At 37.5% G+C, this 18,734-nt stretch overlaps 1 protein-coding gene across 15 annotated transcripts in view; it reads right to left on the minus strand.

The window, feature by feature from the left end:
- Window positions 1-18,734, minus strand: part of CDC42BPA (CDC42 binding protein kinase alpha) — a 322,452-nt gene that overhangs the window by 189,039 nt on the left and 114,679 nt on the right. For all 15 annotated transcript variants that reach the window (XR_005986974.1, XM_041750305.1, XM_041750332.1 and 12 more), the window contains exon 5: window positions 11,950-12,098. Coding sequence is in view for 14 of the 15 variants with exons in the window: in XM_041750305.1 (XP_041606239.1) it covers window positions 11,950-12,098 (149 nt within the window). In the remaining variant the exon portion in view is untranslated. The remainder of the gene's footprint in view (window positions 1-11,949; window positions 12,099-18,734) is intronic.

Raw genomic sequence — 18,734 nt, forward strand, 5'->3', positions numbered from 1 at the left:
TCTTAAAAATTGGTTTCACACTCTACCATTACCTATGGTATACAATATATGAATATATGAATATATATACAAATATATATAGGTACAAATATATGAATACCTATTTCCACTAAGAACTATAAAATGACAGGTGATATAAAATAAAGAAAGGCCCTTCTCTCTGTACATTATATACACATATCTAATTCTCTCTAGTCAACAAGTTTAAAGCATTAAATATTTTATATCATCACTAATCTCTGTGACAAAACATCAATGCCAATCATAGATGACCTTCCCTTCTCTACCAAAGAAGTTTCTAATAATGTGGTTCTAGTTTGGAGACCATATGAGTACCACTCTTAAAATGGTGATATTGTAAAACCTACACAAGAAACAGAAATCAAGGTAAGATCCTGGCTACTGAATACACAATACTGGCTGGTAATATTTTGGTACCAGAATCAACCTTCTGATTATCTACATAGTATTTTAAAACACCACAAACATCTTCCTCTTTCCACTTGTATCATCTAAAACTATGTAACAGGATAATCAAACACAACATTCTAGTCAGATCAAGCTTATTTTTTTGTTGTTCTAGTAGGATTTTGTGTCTTTCATTATTACTAGCATGCTTGAAGCTGCAGCTGACAATTTAAATAACATGTCTATTGCTGAGTTTAATTAACATATTTAGAAATAAGTTGGGCTTTTTTTTTTCAACCTACAATTAGGACTTAATTAGCACTTGCTTTACTTTAACCCAACATTTGACATGTACTTAATCAGAGTCAGATATATGTCACATGATACTGTTTAGTTGCTACAAATAATCTCTCTCATAAATTTTGCATTTAAGAAAATAAATGGGGCAAGCTGGGTGGCTCAGCAGTTTAGTGCCGCCCTCAGCCCAGGGCTGGATCCTGGAGACCCAGGATCGAGTCCACATCGGGCTCCCTGCATGGAGCCTGCTTCTCCCTCTGCCTGTGTCTCTGCCTCTCTCTCTCCCTCTCTGTGTGTCTGTCATGAATAAATAAATAAAATTAAAAAAAAAAAGAAAATAAATGATTGAAAAGAAAGGACACACTCTTAAAATGCAAACTGCTTATTCAGCAAATCAAAGATGAAAACGTTGGCATTCAGACTTTAAGTTGAAAATTAAAGTGCGTATACAGCAAGTCTCAAATCTGAGTTGATAGATTGAAAATAAGGTATTTAGTGACCACCCAAAACAGCCATTTTGTTAAAAGCATTAAAAAAATATGGACATGTCTTTACAAAAATGTTTTTACACTGTGTTTTCTAAGTATTCAAATGATATCTTTAACATTAAAATAATGATATAATTTTATTTCTGAACCTTAATGGTCATTGTATATCTTGTTTACCTTGGCCCTCCTTCCTCCAATCAGCTATTAAAATCTGCTTTTTCCCCCAGAGGTCCTCCTGATCTACTTGTTCATGACATTATTTACTCTTTAATTCTACCTCTCCACAGTGGCTAGGTATATAACTCATACTGCTTTTTTTTTTTTTTAACCTGTTTTTTGCTGTCATTCAATTGCTCTCTATTATTATAGTTAAGCTCATCTCAAAGTAATTTCTCAAGATGAGGACAGATTTCCTCACCCAAGAAAGTAGGCAGCATACTGGAAAAACAGGACTGCTTGAACACTACTTTCACAATGAATGAATTTACAAAATTAAAAATCTGTCCAACTTGGGCACAGCTATGAAGTAGAAATATTTCTTAAACTTAGTCTTTTTTCAAAAGACAATAAATTGAATGTAAAGAGCATATTACTTACATAAAAGTATATTACTCACAGAAACAGCCGCCCCCACTGCCATTCCCAACACCCAGGACACTAGTATCCACAAAAAAGGACATTAAATGTTGGCTTGAAATGCATCACCTAAGACATTAATGTAATTAAACATAAAGGGAAAATTGATTCACTTTTATTTTCCATTTGACCCCTTATGTACACTCTCATTATTTCCTCCTAATGTTCCTTCTCAGTGTGCTTTGTTGGCCACTCTTACTGTACCCAATCTTGAAATACTGAAATTCCTCAGGGCTCAGTCCTGGATCTTCTTCACTACTGACCGTTCCACTAAGTGGTCTCAGCTCACCTTGTGATCTGCGTGTCATCTATCTGCCACTGACATCCAGGCACCTGGATTATAGGCCCCAGCCTTATAGATGGTAAGAAAATGCAGGCCAGTAGCTAAGCAAATTGGCATCCTTAAGGAATTCACCAAAATTTATGCAAATTGCAGGTGTGATATGATGGAAATTTTCTTGGGCTTGGTTTTCAGACTTTACAAAAGAAAGTAATAGAGGTATTTTTTTCTTAAAACTTTTTCATTTTGGGGCAGCCCCGGTGGCCCAGCGGTTTAGCGCCGCCTTCAGCCCAGGGCCTGGTCCTGGAGACCCGGGATCGAGTCCCACCTCAGGCTCCCTGCATGGAGCCTGCTTCTCCTTCTTCTTGTGTCCCTGCCTCTCTCTGTCATTGTGTCATGAATAAATAAAATCTTAAAAAAAAAAAACAAAACACAACTTTCTCATTTTGAAATGATGAAGGATTCAAGAAATTGCATAATGCCCTTTGGGTCCACCCAGGTTGCTGTGTGTTATTAGTACTGCATTCCTTTCTCCTGACAGTAGCAATCCCTTGTATGCATATAGCAGCTTCAGCAGAGGTGTCCAACCCACTGCCCACCGACAGACTTGCAGGCTGCTTCCCGTATTTTGCTATTACAAATAAAGCTGCCACAAACAGGTTCAGGTTTTCAGGTACAGGTTTTTCTGTGAATATAAGTTTTAATTTTTCTGGGATAAATGTCTACCAATGTAATTGCTGGGTCACATGGTAAGTGCATTTTAATTATTTATTCATTCATTCATTCATTCATTTTTATACTTTCAAAACTTTCCAGATCAGCCAAATCATTTTACATACTTACCAGCAATGTGTGAGGGCTCTACTTTTTCCACATCCTCACCGGCATTTAGTATTATCACTATTTTTAATTTTAGCAGTACTAAGGTCTTCTCACTGATAACTCATTGTAGTTTTTTTTTTTTTTTTCTCATTGTAGTTTTAATTTGCTTTTTTCTAATGTCTAATGATGCTGAACAGCTTTTTATGTGCTTAGTTACCATTCGTCTCTTGGGCAAAATGTCTCTTCCTTTTGTTCATCCTATAATTGGATTGTTTGAGGTCTTTTGATTACGTTGAGAGTTCTTTATATATTCTAGATATAAGGTCTCTGTCATACATATGATTTGTAAATATTTTCTCCCATTTTGTAGCTTGCCTTTTCATCCTCTTACCAGGGCCTTATAAATGTACACGTCTTTAATTTTGATAAAGTCCACTTCACTAATTTTTGGTGTCCTATCTAAGAACTCTTCACTAAGGAGGAAGATGAAACCCTAAGTCCAGAAGGTGCTCTCTGATGTTTTCTTCTGGCAGTTTTACACTTCTATGTTGTGTATTTAAATTCATGATCCATTCTGAATTATTTTTTCTAGATCTGTGTGAGGTTTAAGGAGATTTACTTTTTGTCTATTATTCTAGCACCATTTCCCAAAGATTATCCTTCCCTCCACTGAGATGCTTGTACACTTCTGTCAAAATCAGCTGGGAGTATTTATGTTCTTCTGCCTGGGTTCTCTATTCTACCCTGTGATCTATGATTTTATTCCTCCACCAATACACAATGTCTTGCCTTAGGTAGCAATATAATAAGTCTTAATATCAGGTAGTTATTCTACCTACTTTTTTCTTCTGTTCCAAAACCATTTTAGCTACTGTAGTTTCACTGCTCTTCCATATAAACTTTGAAGTAAGCTTGTTTTTATCTTTAAAAAAATCTTTACTCCTCTAAATAAAATATCTATATGAGCTGTCATACATGTTGAAAATGAGATGTATTAACGTGTAGGTAGGTACAGCTGTTCAGGGACAAGCCAGTAGCCTGAGGCCTGGAAGCAGCTGCAAATAGAAGAGCAGGAGCTAGAATCATTAACGATGGTTAGCTCAACACTAATACTTTCACCTGGATTGGGAAAAAAGCAAAACTTTACTGCAATTTTGATAGGGATTGCATCAAACCTGCAGTTCTTTGGGGAGAACTGACACCTTTAATCTTTAAAGATTTCACATCCATTAGGCACTCTACCAACAAGTGCTCCAACACTCTATTTCTTCCCTCCTCAACCCCACTGCGCCCTTGCCCTGCCTCCAGTGAAAGGGGAGAAGCTGATGGGGTATGCCTCAGAAAGTTAAAGTAATAGCACCATAAACGTTCACCTTTATAGCACACAACATTCCCTGATTTCTCAACACAATGACAAGGAAATGGTCTGTGTGCCAGACAGCAGCTAGTCATTAACACTTTAATAAGCATCATCTTTTCATCTTTACAGGAAGTTTTTTGGTTTTGTTTTGTTTTGTTTTGTTTTTTTAGAAAAAGTTCTAAGTTGCTGTAATCTCAATGATAAATCATTTGGAATCTAAATTTAAAAAGCTTGTGGAGGAGCAAACACAGTAAATAAGTCTCCTGGCACCTCGTTTAGTGCTTCTTCACTGCAATATCGTTACTAGAAAACATTTTTACTTTATTGGGTCCTTGTATAGATCCATTTTTACAGCTATTCGGAGTCAATCTCTTTAATTTGTATTTCCATGTTCCCATTCGTATCTTTTTCATCTCACATTAAGATCTCTTTTGAAAACAGGTAATAGGATGCTTTACATTGGTTTAATTTCAATGAAAGTTGCAAATGTTCTTGACTGAAATAGGACAATGTGCTGAACACTTGGAAGCTGTGCACATATGATTGATTACTCCTATCATTCACTACTTTCCACTGCTCATTTCTCTCTCGATAAAAGCATGCATAAGTGAAAACAAAATTCTCGTATGAAAACGTTTGTGCTATTAGAAGACCAATTACGTATTTTATGTCTGGAAATAAATTTATTTTAAAAGGACACACAGGGAAAAATGTATTTCCTTCCCCGAACACAGTCTCCACTATTCCCTTTTTGTATTCTCTAATTCCATATGCTTGAAGTTCAAAATTATAAAACATTCTGAAATTTGGAAAAACATGAAAACTCTGATGTTCAATTTACTGTAAAACCAACTAACTTAACACACAGTTTGAGTCAAATACTTCATTCCCTAAGGTTATTGGTAGTTTGATGGTTACAAAGATACCAAGTGTACAGCACAGTATTTAAGTGTTTCCACAATAGGGACTGAAATCGCTCTTCCTCAGCTCAACACGAGCACTCTTCTCCAGCAGAAGCACCTACCAACCCTCCTCCAGACGTGCCCTTTGCCTGCTTATGACCTTCTCCCCTTCATCCTTTCTCTAGAATACCTTCTTCTCTGCCTACAAAAAGCTTCCTCATTCGACAAAGTCCCACCAAGAAAGCATTCTCTTATGCGCAATATGATGTTATGTCAAAGCATATTCTGGCATCAGCCTGACGTAGATTTTAATCTAAGCTATGCTAATTATGGACCCATGTCTCTGAATCTGGGCTTCCTCATCTATAGAATGGAGCCACAGCTATTTTAGATGACACCCAAATCACCTAATTACTGTTAGAATTAGAATAATATAAAGTCCATAACACACACTTAGTTAATAACCATTGGAAATTATCATTAGAATTAAGCTTATTACTTGTTTCTCTGAGTTCATTGTAATTTGCTTGTATAATTCTATTAGTAGTTGTTCACAATCTGGGCTCACTCCATCTCTTATACATTTGCCCTAATTGATTATTTAACTTCTACTACTTTAGTTTATACTTGTGTCTTGTGTTTTGTGTCCCCAAACAGGCTGGAAGCTTCTTATAAGTCAGGAGTATATGCTATACTTACTTAAAATTTTATGTAATTTAGCACAGAGCTATTTATAAAAGAAGACTCAATGAATATTTACTCAGTAAAGCATCTGCTGAAATAGTCTTTCAAAAGGGAATCACATTTTATTCTTTTAATTTTTTATTGGAGTTCAATTTGCCAACACATAGCATAACACCCAGTGCTCATCCCGCCAAGTGCCCCCCTCAGTGCCCATCACCCAGTCACTACAACCCCCCACCCACCTCCCATTCCACTACCCCTTGTTTATTTCCCAGAGTTAGGTGTTTCTCATGTTTTGTCACCCTCACTGATATTTTCACTCATTTTTTCTCCTTTCCCTTTATTCCCTTTCACTAATTTTATATTCCCTAAATGAATGAGACCATGTAATATTTGTCCTTTTCCGACTGACTTATATCACTCAGCATAATACCCTCCAGCTCCATCCATGTCGAAGCAAATGGTGGGTATTTGTTGTTTCTAACGGCTGAGTAATATTCCATTGTATACATATACCCCATCTTCTTTATCCATTCATCTTTCGATGGACACTGAGGCTCCTTCCACAGTATGGCTATTGTGGACACTGATGCTATAAACATCAGGGTGCAGCTGTCCCGGCGTTTAACTGCATCTGTATCTTTGGGGTAAATCCCCAGCAGTGCAATTAACTCTTTGAGGAACCTCCACACGGTTTTCCAGAGTGGCTGTACCAGTTCATATTCCCACCAACAGTACAAGAGGCTTCCCATTTCTCCACATCCTCTCCAACATTTGTTGTTTCCTGCCTTGTTAATTTTCCCCATTCTCAGTGGGGTGAGGTGGTATCTCATTGTGGTTTTGATTTGTATTTCCCTGATGGCCAATGATGCGGAGCATTTTCTCATGTGCTTGTTGGCCATGTCTATGTCTTCCTCTGTGAGATTTCTGTTCATGTCTTTTGCCCATTTCATGACTGCATTGTTTCTTTGCTGTTGAGTTTAATAAGTTCTTTAGAGATCTTGGATACTAGCCCTTTATCTGATACGTCATTTGCAAATATCTTCTCCCATTCTGTAGGCTGTCTTTTAGTTTTGTTGACTGTTGCTTTTGCTGTGCAGAAGCTTTTTATCTTGATGAAGTCCCAATAATTCATTTTTGCTTTTGTTTCCCTTGCCTTCATGGATGTATCTTGCAAGAAGTTGCTGTGGCCAAGTTCAAAAAGGGTGTTGCCTGTGTTCTCCTCTAGGATTTTGATGAAATCTTGACTCACATTTAGATCTTTCATCCATTTTGAGTTTGTTGCCATTTTGAGGGTGTTGCCTGTGTTCTCCTCTAGGATTTTGATGAAATCTTGACTCACATTTAGATCTTTCATCCATTTTGAGTTTATCTTTGTGTATGGTGTAAGAGAAGAATGGTCTAGTTTCATTCTTCTGCATGTGGATGTCCAATTTTCCCAACACCATTTATTGAAAAGACTGTCTTTTTTCCAGTGGATAGTCTTTCCTGCTTTGTTGAATATTAGTTGACCATAAAGTTGAGGGTCCACTTCTGGATTCTCTATTCTGTTCCATTGATCTATGTCTCTGTTTTTGTGCCAGTACCACACTGTCTTGATGACCACAGCTTTGTAGTACAACCTGAAATCTGGCATTGTGATGCCCCCAGCTATCCTTTTCTTTTTTAAAATTCCCCTGGCTATTCAGAGTCTTCTCTGATTTCACACAAATCTTAAGATTATTTGCTCCAACTCTCTGAAGAAAGTCCATGGTATTTCAATAGGGATTGCATTAAATGTGTAAATTGCCCTGGGTAACATTGATATTTTCACAATATTAATTCTTCCAATCCATGAGCATGGAATATTTTTCCATCTCTTTGTGTCTTCCTCAATTTCTTTCAGAAGTGCTCTGTAGTTTTTAGGGTATAGATCCTTTACCTCTTTGGTTAGGTTTATTCCTAGGTATCTTATGCTTTTTTGGTGCAATTGTAAATAGGACTGACTCCTTAATTTTTCCTTCTTCAGTCTCATTGTGAGTGTATAGAAATGTCACTGATTTCTGGGCATTGATTTTGTATCCTGCCACACTGCCGAACTGCTGTATGAGTTCTAGCAATCTTGGGGTGGAGTCTTTCGGGTTTTCTACGTACAATATCATGTCATCTGCGGACAGAGTTTGACTTCTTCTTTGCCAATTTGAATGCTTTTTATTTCTTTTTGCTGTCTGATTGCTGAGGCTAGGACTTCTAGTACTATGTTGAATAGCAGTGGTGAGTGGACATCACTGTCGTTTTCCTGATCTTAGGGGAAAGGCTCCCAGTGTTTCCCCATTGAGAATGATATTTGCTGTGGGCTTTTCGTAGATGACTTTTAAGATGCTGAAGAATGTTCCCTCTATCCCTATACTCTGAAGAGTTTTGATCAGGAATGGATGCTGTATTTTGTCAAATGCTTTCTCTGCATCTATTGAGAGGATCATATGGTTCTTGTTTTTTCCCTTGCTGATATGATCAATCACATGGATTGCTTTACGAGTGTTGAACCAGCCTTGCATCCCGGGGATAAATCCCACTTGGTCATGGTGAATAATCTTCTTAATGTATTGTTGGATCCTATTGGCTATATCTTGGTGAGAATTTTGGCATCCATGTTCATGAGGGATATTGGTCTATAATTTTCCTTTTTGGTGGGTCTATGTCTGTTTTTGGAATTAAGGTGATGCTGGCCTCATAGAACAAGTTTGGAAGTACTCCATCTCTTTCTATCTTTCCGAACAGCTTTTGTAGAATAGGTATGGTTTCTTCTTTAAACGTTTGATAGAGGGAATCACATTTTAAGAAGTGCATTGATCCACCAGAGCATGTCCACTGAGAAGCAAATGTGGGGGGAGACAAGGAAGGAGGATGAGGAGGTATGGAATGGGCACAAGGTGAGGGCACACATATGTATGTGAGATAGTGGGAGAGAGAAGGTGTACATAAATTTTGGTAACAGAGAAACTAGATACCTAGATGTTTATCCTAAAGAAAAAAATGATTTTTTAAAATATTTTTTTCTTTATTTATGATAATCACACAGAGAGAGAGAGAGAGAGAGAGAGAGAGAGAGAGAGAGGCAGAGACACAGGCAGAGGGAGAAGCAGGCTCCATGCACCAGGAGCCCGACATGGGAATCAATCCCGGGTCTCCAGGATCGCGCCCTGGGCCAAAGGCAGGCGCCAAACCACTGCGCCACCCAGGGATCCCCAAAATGACTTTTTTAAAAAAGATTTTATTTATTTATTTATAGAGACACAGAGAGAGAATGAGAGGCAGAGAAACAGGCAGAGGGAGAAGCAGGTTCCGTGCAGGGAGCCTGATGCAGGACTCGATCCTGGGTCTCCAGATCACACCTCGGGCTGCAGGCGGCGCCAAACCACTGCGCCACCGGGGCTGCCCAAAGAAATGACTTCTGAAGGCACGTTAACATAAATTAGACTATTATATGTGGTTCTGAAGGCAAAACTGGGACCAATGATAAGGCAAAAAAGTTCAGCTTAATATAAAATAAAATTCTATAACATTATAGCTGTCCAACAATGAGATACATAGGACTCACTTAACATTAAGTACCTTGCAAAATTATAGGTATTTAAGCAGAGCTCGGGGTTAAAATGGCTTTCCAAAGTCAACATCAGAAAGATAGTTGTCATCTAAAATGCTGTGTTGAAGAATTGTAAGACTGCATATACAGTTGGTAGGAAAGGGTCCTGTCATCAGTCAAGAGTACTTGTCACAACCTTGTAGAAATACCTCATATTTACTATCTCCCATTTAGACAAATGATTTTCCAAAGTAACCATTCCCTATTGAGAATTTAGATATGAACTAGAGAAAGTTTCACTGAACTCACTGAATCTAAGACTAACATTCTTTAAAAAAAAAAAAAAGATTTTATTTATCCATCCATGAGAGACAGAGAGAGAGAGAGAGAGAGAGAGAGAGACAGGCAGAGGGAGAAGCAGGCTCTATGCAGGGAGCTGGACGTGGGACTCGATCTTGGGTCTCAAGGATCACACCCGTGGCCGAAGGTGGCGCTAAACTGCTGAGCCACCCGGGCTGTCCAAAACTAACATTCTTTAAATGTTCAATAATGATACCTTTTTTTTTAAATTTTTTTTTAAAATTTATTTATGATAGTCACACACAGAGAGAGAGAGAGGCAGAGACACAGGCAGATGGAGAAGCAGGCTCCATGCACCGGGAGCCTGACGTGGGATTCGATCCCGGGTCTCCAGGATTGCGCCCTGGGCCAAAGGCAGGCGCCAAACCGCTGCGCCACCCAGGGATCCCAATAATGATACTTTTAAATGACAGTCATCAACTAGGATCCTGGGTTACTGTAACAAAAGCACTTTAGTTTCTCATTCTATAATTGGTCTTAAGACTATAATATTATTTTAAAAACTGTACTGTATTTTATAATTTTCATAATGTCATGTTTTTATTCTAAAAAAAATTGGGACTATTAGATATCAACAGAGAAACACATATGAATATGCAAGAGCCAAACTGAGATCTCATAAACACAAAATTTTTAATCAAAATATTCTCCCTTTAATAATGTCCCAGAAGTTCATTACTAAATAAATCAACCCACATCTTTAAAAAAAGACACCCACATCATAAAAGAAAAACAAAATCAACACTAAAACAGAAATTTTCTCTTCTATCCATGCTCCTGTCCTGTGCATTACCCACAACTTCAAAGGAACAGTCGCTGCTGTGTTTACTGAGCAGAAGTACTCAAAGTGTGGTGGCCACAGCAGTGGTGGCAGCAGCACCTAGGAACATGTCAGAAATGCCAATTCCCCAGCCCCTCCAACCTACAGACTGAGAAGCCCTGGAGCTGACTCAACAAAGTGTGTTCCTTCCCTCTAATGTGGCAGGCCCTTCACCAGCTTCTCCCCAGCGCCTCTTCATTCTTTCTCACATTTTGCACAACTCAGTTTCTCATTTGAATGATTAATTCACAAGTAACTCTGTGATGGTTTCTTAGTTTTTAAAAAATATGAGTCTGCGTTTTAAACTATCCAATACTTTTAAAAAAATTTTATTACACATAAATTATTATAAGCTGTTAACATTAGAAAGAGATTTTTAGCCTGCGTCAACAGGTATAAGAATAACCCGGTATTGGGAGAAAGGAGAACCCTCGTGCACTGTTGGTGGGGATGCAAGCTGGTACAGCCACTCTGGAAAACTGTATGGAGGTTCATCAAAAAGTTAAAAATACAAGTACCCTATGATCCAGTAATGGCACTACTGAGTATTTACCCAAAGAATACAAAAACACTAATTCAAAGGGATATATGCACCCCTAAGGTTTACTGCAGCATTATCTACAATAGCCAAAATATGGAAGTAGCCCCAGCGTCCACTGATAGATGAATGACTAAAGAAGATGTGGTTATGTATATAGGTACATATATACACACACAATGGAATATTACTCATAAAAAATGAAATCTTACCATTTGACAAAGAGGGAGCTAGAGTATTATGCTAAGTGAAATAAGTCAGAGAAAGACAAATATCATAATTTCACTTATAGGTGGAATTTAAGAAACAAAATAAATGACCAAAGGGGAAAAAGAGAGAGAGAAGCAAACCAAGAAACTGACTCTGAACTCCAGAGAACATACTGATGGGTCAGCAGAGTGGAGGTAAGTGGGGGGATGAGGTAAACAGGTGATAGGGATTAAGGAATGCACCTGTCATGATGAACACTGGGTGTTGTATGGAAGTGTTGAATCTCTACACTGTATTCCTGGATTATACTATATGTTAACTAACTGGAATTTAAATAAAAACTTTAAAAAAAATAATGCTGAATAAAAAATCATTTTGTAAATAGGCCCACTTTTTTCTTTTCATTCCATCTTAAGCTGTACATAATCAAACACACATTTGTAGGAAGACTTTAAATAAATCACTGTACCTGTCAAATAGTTTACAAAGACAAAATTATCCCATGGCCATCAAGAGTACAGTTTCCAACAGAAGTATCTCCGTGACATTCACACAACCCACTCTTGCATGGCATCTTACCTATGCACATAGTGCAGCTGATGAACAGAATCGATTGCGATCACCATCTCGGCCAAGTAAAATCGAGCCATATCTTCAGGCAATCGATCTTCAAATTTGCTGAGCAGAGTAAGCAAATCCCCACCAACATAATAATCCATGACCAAGTACTGGGAATGAAAAAAGAAAAAGTACTCAATACATAATACGGGTGAGAGACTAATATATGTAATGTAATTCAAGGTCAAATAGCACCGGGTCAGATACTTTTGTTGCTAATTACAAGAAACTACGAAAGACAATTAGTACAAGGTTTGCAAATTTCAGGAAGCAGTAAAATAAAATTTAAAAACCTGAAGCAGGGAACAACACACCCTTGTTTTGTTTGTTGTATTTCACAAAGTAACAACATGGAAAACATCATCATCACCACCTGTAATAGTACGTCACAGTTTGACCAACATTTCATAGAGGAAACATATGAATTCTCCAAAAATGATTAAAATAACTCAGAATATAAGACAGTCCTTTACTATGCTGAGCAAATTCATTTTCATCATCACTACATTTTCCTTTATTTCTTGTTGGACTGCTAACAACTTTATCAAACCAGCACCTGGACCAGTACTTGGAAAGCACTAATATATAGAATATAATAATTTCCATCATATACATATTTCTATTTTCACTCCTGACAGTACAGAAATATAAGAATGGACTTTTCTTAGGTATGTATAAACAGAAGTAAACTAACTTTAGAGTTTGCAGTCTGTAGAGATACAGACTCTCATGAGTCTATTTGTAGGATACTGTGATTTATAATAAATAAATATACTGCATATATTAATATAGCTATATTGTATATAGTATATTAATGTAATTATTATATATTATATTATATTATATTATTATGTTAATTATATATATTTTGGCAGCGCTCCTAAAAACCATTAGAATCTCCTAAGTAGGGGTACCTGGGTGGTTCAGTCATGATCCTGTGGTGCTGGGATAGAGCCCATGTCAGGCTTCCTACTCAGTGAAGAGTCCGCTTCACCCTCTCCCTCAGCCCTGTTCCCCTCCCCCTCTGCCTGTCCCCTCTCTGTCCCTCTCCCTGCTCGTGCTCTCTCTCAAATAAATTAAGTCCTTAAAAAAAAGATCTCCTAAGCGATAAGATAAAGGTAGCTTTTGTTACTTATAACAAACCCCTTTTCAACCACACTTATGTTTATATTAAGGAGACTTCTGGAAAGCCCTTAGGTAGCCTAAGGATGGGGGCTGGTTGCCAAGGGAATCAAACAAGACTAGAAGGTTGGAAATTTCTAGGGAAGGCCTGGAGGCTGAATTAATCAACATCCAATGACTTGATCAATTATGCCTATCTAATGAAGACTTCATAAAAACCCAAAAGTATAGGGTTTAGAGAGCTTCTGGCTTGGCAAACAAATGGCGGCGGTGCGGGAAGAATGGTGCACTTCTGCAGAGGCTTCATGCCTCTTCCATCATATCTTGCCCTGTGCACCTCCTTCATGGAGCTGTTCCTGAGGCAGGGGAGCAGCTCTAGAGAATCAAACATGTCTGAGGAGCAGGGAATCTCCAATCTTTCATCTGTGAGTCAGAAGCACAAATAATAACCTGAACGTGTAACTGGGGGTGGAGGGAGTGAGGAGGGGGTCTTGTAGGACTTGAACACTTAGTCTAGGATCTGATGTTGTCTCCAGGGAGACAGTGTCAGAACGGAGTTAAACTGTAGGACACTCTGCTGGTGTCGCAGAATTTCCTGATGAGTTGAAAACCCACACATCTAATGTCAGAAGTGAAGTAGTATTGAGGGAGTACCATGTGTGTGTTTGCCAAAAAAGAAAGACAAGTTGGAGGCACTAAAATGTTCACAGGGATTAGCTCTGGGTTGTTAGATTATCCCTGGTATCATAGCTTTTTGATATTGTTCTAGATTGCTTTATATGCAATGCATGCATCTCATATGAGTGTGCATATTATATTACACATATATTTTTTTTAAATGAGTGAAAATGAGACGCAATGGAAAGAAGGCCTTTGTAGTCAGAGACACCTGTATTCAAATTCTGACACTGGGTTATAAGTGACTTTTGAAAAATTACTTAATTTCTTTGACACTTTATTTTCTTATCTTTTTTATCTATAACAATAATACCTTCTTCAAAGTACAGCACTCAGCGTGAAGGATAGTAAATAGAAGATATTTAAATGTCACTTACAACACCTTGAAGTTAAAATTATTTTATTACCAAATGAAGATATTACTTCAGTGATATCATCAGGTTGACATTTAAGATTTAGATTCTTGAGAAAATTCATATTCTTATTACTATACATTATAATTATAAGCATGGGTAATTTTTGTTAAATAAAAGAAACTAATTTCATTTTTTGAATCCTTGAAAATGAGAAGAACAATGTATTTCAAATCCTGGTCTATGGTTGACTTGCTCTATTTACTAGGCCTCATGTTTAAGAGACTCCATCACAAAGATTAAAACTAATCTAATGTAATGAAACTGTGTTAGCATAAATATGTTGCAAGAAGTGGCAATGGTTGTGGAGAAGAAATCCACATGTACTAGTTTAAAGTACTCTGAATAGAAGAGCAAACACAAAAACTTTTCAAATAAAGATGTCTGCTATTAAAACTGAAATCGAATATTTACATATAAACAGTCATAAATAATATAACTCACTCTTTCAAAAAACAGTCCCTAGGTGCAAATCAGGATTTTTTTTTGTACTAAACATGCAGAAAAAACCCAGAAGATAAAAAGACAAAAGGCTCCTTGCATCAAAAGCTTTCCTGTCTGGACGCGTACAATAGCTACTCCTGCCACCCCAGGCTCCTGAGGTCTAAGTACGACCATCCACCAGAAAACTGCTACAAAACATTCATCTCAACATTTCTGCTACCGATGGTCATACTCAAAATTGTGTCATTGTCTATCACCTACTTTCTTTTTTTTTTTTTTTTAAGATCTTATTTATTTACTCATGAGAGACACACAGAGAGAGGCTGAGACACATGCAGAGGGAGAAGCAGGCTCCATGCAGAGAGCCTGACGTGGGACTCGATCCCAGGTCTCCAGGATCACGCCCTGGGCCAAAGGCAGCGCTAAACCACTGAGCCACCCAGGTGTTCTTATCACCTGCTTTCATCCATAATCTGCTTCATGCTTCCTCTTTACAAACCCTGAGCCCCTGGATCCGTTCCCTTCCAGCCTCTCCATGTGCCTTACTGAACCTCTTCTCCAGTAAACAAATCTCCTGAGATAGCATAAAAAATTATAAATACAAAATTATTCTGTTTTCCTTTGCTGCTGCTGCTGCTAAACAGAGTTCCAGTTCTGTCTGCTCATATTCTTTCCTTACTTTGCCCTCAGCGGAAATTAGCTGTTCCTAGGACAGAATTCAGCAACTAGAGAAAGCAACAAGCTGAAAATACAAAAGAAAATTCTCAAAGAAAAGTGATGATTTGAAAATTAACTACACTTGTAATTGGGTTTTGGTGTTAAAGAGATAAGATGCATCAGAAACGGCATAAAAATAAAAACCCCACAGGGGAAAAAAGCTCCTTTTCTCCATGACATTTCCCAGCAAGTATCTCTAAGAGCTATGAGCCATTCTTTTACTTTCTCCTTTGTTCAGAACAACATCTAACTAAATCACCATAGTCATGTTGGGTCTACTTCCTACTAAATCTCCATGGAGTCCATCTAACCCTACCCAAAACCCCTAATCCTGATCCAGGCCCCTGGCCTGGCTTGACCTTATTACTAATACAAGTTTAAGGGCAAAGTAAAGAGCTTGCCACATTATATTTTATTCTAGATGTAACTTTCTTGGGAATGGAAGATAGAATACAGAACAAACAGGGAACAAAGCGGCTCATTAATTCCACAGATATGGAGTACCCACTATGTGCTAACATCACACTATGATTGGAGGAGCTACGATGAGTAAGATGTGGCTCCTGCCTTGATGGAATTTACCATCTAATGGAGAAGAAAACACAAATCATTGGGCAACTTCAGTGTAACATAAATACCATGACAGAAATAAGCAGAGGGTGCTGCTGTAAGGTCTAAAAGGAAAAGAACCTAACCTTTGAATCACGTTCATTCATTCATTCATCTAAAATTTCTTTTTGTACAAGGTGTGAAAATTATTCTCTTATTTATGGAGAGTCAATTATCTAAAATAAGTATCCACTTTTTTGGATATCCATTTTTTGGGAAAAATATCCATTTTTTCCAATTCAACTGAAATACTCCCTTATCCTAATTTAAGATCCAAAATATACTTGGATCTGCTCTTGGACACTCTATTCTGCTACAGTTGCACTCAGTGATTAGTCAGTAAAATGTAATACCTGGTACAACAACCTCCTACTCATAAACCATCTTTGAAATAGTACCCAATATGGCTAAGACGCCTTTAAACAAGTTTAAGAAAAATACAGACTGAGAGGTAACGTTCATAAGCTATGTCAAGGAGAGGATAATCCTAACATAAAGAGCTCCCACCAAGGATTAAGAGGGCAAGCAATCTAAAAAAAAACCTAGGCTGAAGCGATTAACAGTTAATTCACCTAAAAGAAAACACAATAAGCCAATCAATACATGGTCAAAACCAAAGCAACAATGAGATACCACTCTACACCAATCAGATTAGCAAAGAGACCATTCCTACGTTGGGAACAGTGAGTTGAAACTGCTTTCTTGGGCATGACGACTTACTGCAACTGCTCAGCAAAGTGACTTCATAGTATCTACTGAAATTTAAAAGGCACATAACCCCTGGACCTAGCATTCCACTTTTAGGAATACGTCAATTAAAATAAAAACTCCAAGAGTAGGGCATGTGGGCTCATATATTTACTGCACAGCACTCTGAATAACTGCAACAAATCAGAAACAATATGAATAGAGTCCAACAAGGAAACTATTAAATGTGTCCATCCAACATCCAACGGAATACTGTACAGCCACCAAAAGGAATAATTAAATAAATATGCCCATGAGCTCTTTGAAGGACACCAGTGACCTGCAGAATAATACAGGCTTTGTTTTTCCATATCCAAACCTCTGTATTGTAGGTGGGAAAGAGCTAGTCACAAAGAGCACAATTCTGCAAAGGGCCAAAGGCTATGGAACAAAAGTCAAGGGCAAATATCTCACCCACGCTGAGAGAGAAGAGGACAACAGGTGCAAATACAAATAAATCTGTATACATATAGGGAAAAATGAAAGAGAACACAGACCAGAGTATGGAAAGTGAAAAGTTCATGAGTAAGCAAGCAGTGGTTCCATTTTCTCCATTAGTAGGAGTTACAGAATGAGGGTACAAGGATGTTTATATAAGGTCCCTCTACTGCAGGCAGGGATCATAGCTGCTATGCCTGTTTTATGACTGTGTAATCAAAGGCATAAAAAGTCCACTGATTTGCCCAATCATACCCTAGACAGTGGGAAAACCAGAAGTCCGGGTTCTTGATCCTTACATCAGTCTCTTTTCACTCAGAGTCAGTGTCCAGTAAAAAAGCTAGCTACATCCATGACATGACACCAGACTGTATGTTCTGTATGTACAGAACACCAGAAAAATAAAAAAATAAAGATACAGATTGAGTCTGTAGCAATCTTTTATCCCTCTAAAATAAACAGACCTCTAGGTATGGGTATAACACACCATAAGAGTTTCTAAATTTCTAAAAAAAAAATCTTTATGTCAGTTTGTGCTTTGTAAGAAACTACATTCCAAAGAAACAATACTAAAACATCTAAAACCATACAATATGTGAACTGTGTTGGAGAGAAAGAACATCTCCTAGAACAGATATGCTTTTAGAAGTCTTCTTAGGGAGAACAGGAAGCTCATTTACTCATCCTGCTGTCAAAGACATTAATAGTTAATCCTTAGAGCCCACTCTGTATTCATCCCTCCTTGCTTTCTCCTAACAATTTCTATCTTCAGCACAAACTGGATTCCAAAAGAGTTTGGAATTCACAACACTATCTAACATTTAAATCTCTTTCAAAAAATAAATAAATAATAAATAAATAAACGAATGTCTTTCATACTCTAAACAGTTTACAAATGCTAACTCAAGAGGTAACATTGTTGTTTTAAATATTTCCCTGGCTTTGTTTTCCTCCAGCATAAAATAACCCAAACAGGAAACAGAGGACAAGAAAATATGGAGAAGAGGCAAATTTCACTGATTCATAATATTCTAAATGATATCTAAGTGATAAGAATTTTATGTGACAGTGTCAATGCAACTAAGTAGATTTGTATTTAATATTAGAGTTTTTCCTACGGGAAAAAAAATGTTCTAACAACATTTTAAGATCATTTGTTTAATTATGCCACTTCTCGGGATCCCTGGGTGGCGCAGCGGTTTGGCGCCTGCCTTTGGCCCAGGGCGCGATCCTGGAGACCCGGGATCGAATCCCACATCAGGCTCCGGTGCATGGAGCCTGCTTCTCCCTCTGCCTGTGTCTCTGCCTCTCTCTCTCTCTCTCTGTGACTATCATAAATAAATAAAAAATTTAAAAATAAATAAAAAATAAAAAATAAATAAAGTTTTTAAAAAAAATAATAATAATTATGCCACTTCTCCAACAAATAAAATGCATGTAAACTAGGACTCTATATATTTTTCATAAATTGGTTTCAGAGATATTTGAGCAGTTATAAATGAAAAAAATTATTCATCACAGCCTTCTTGAATCGTATGGCACTACAGATCACTGTAGCCAATTATTTGGCTAATTCAG

Source organism: Vulpes lagopus, chromosome 1, assembly GCF_018345385.1.
Source record: "Vulpes lagopus strain Blue_001 chromosome 1, ASM1834538v1, whole genome shotgun sequence".
Lineage (NCBI taxonomy): Eukaryota > Metazoa > Chordata > Mammalia > Carnivora > Canidae > Vulpes > Vulpes lagopus.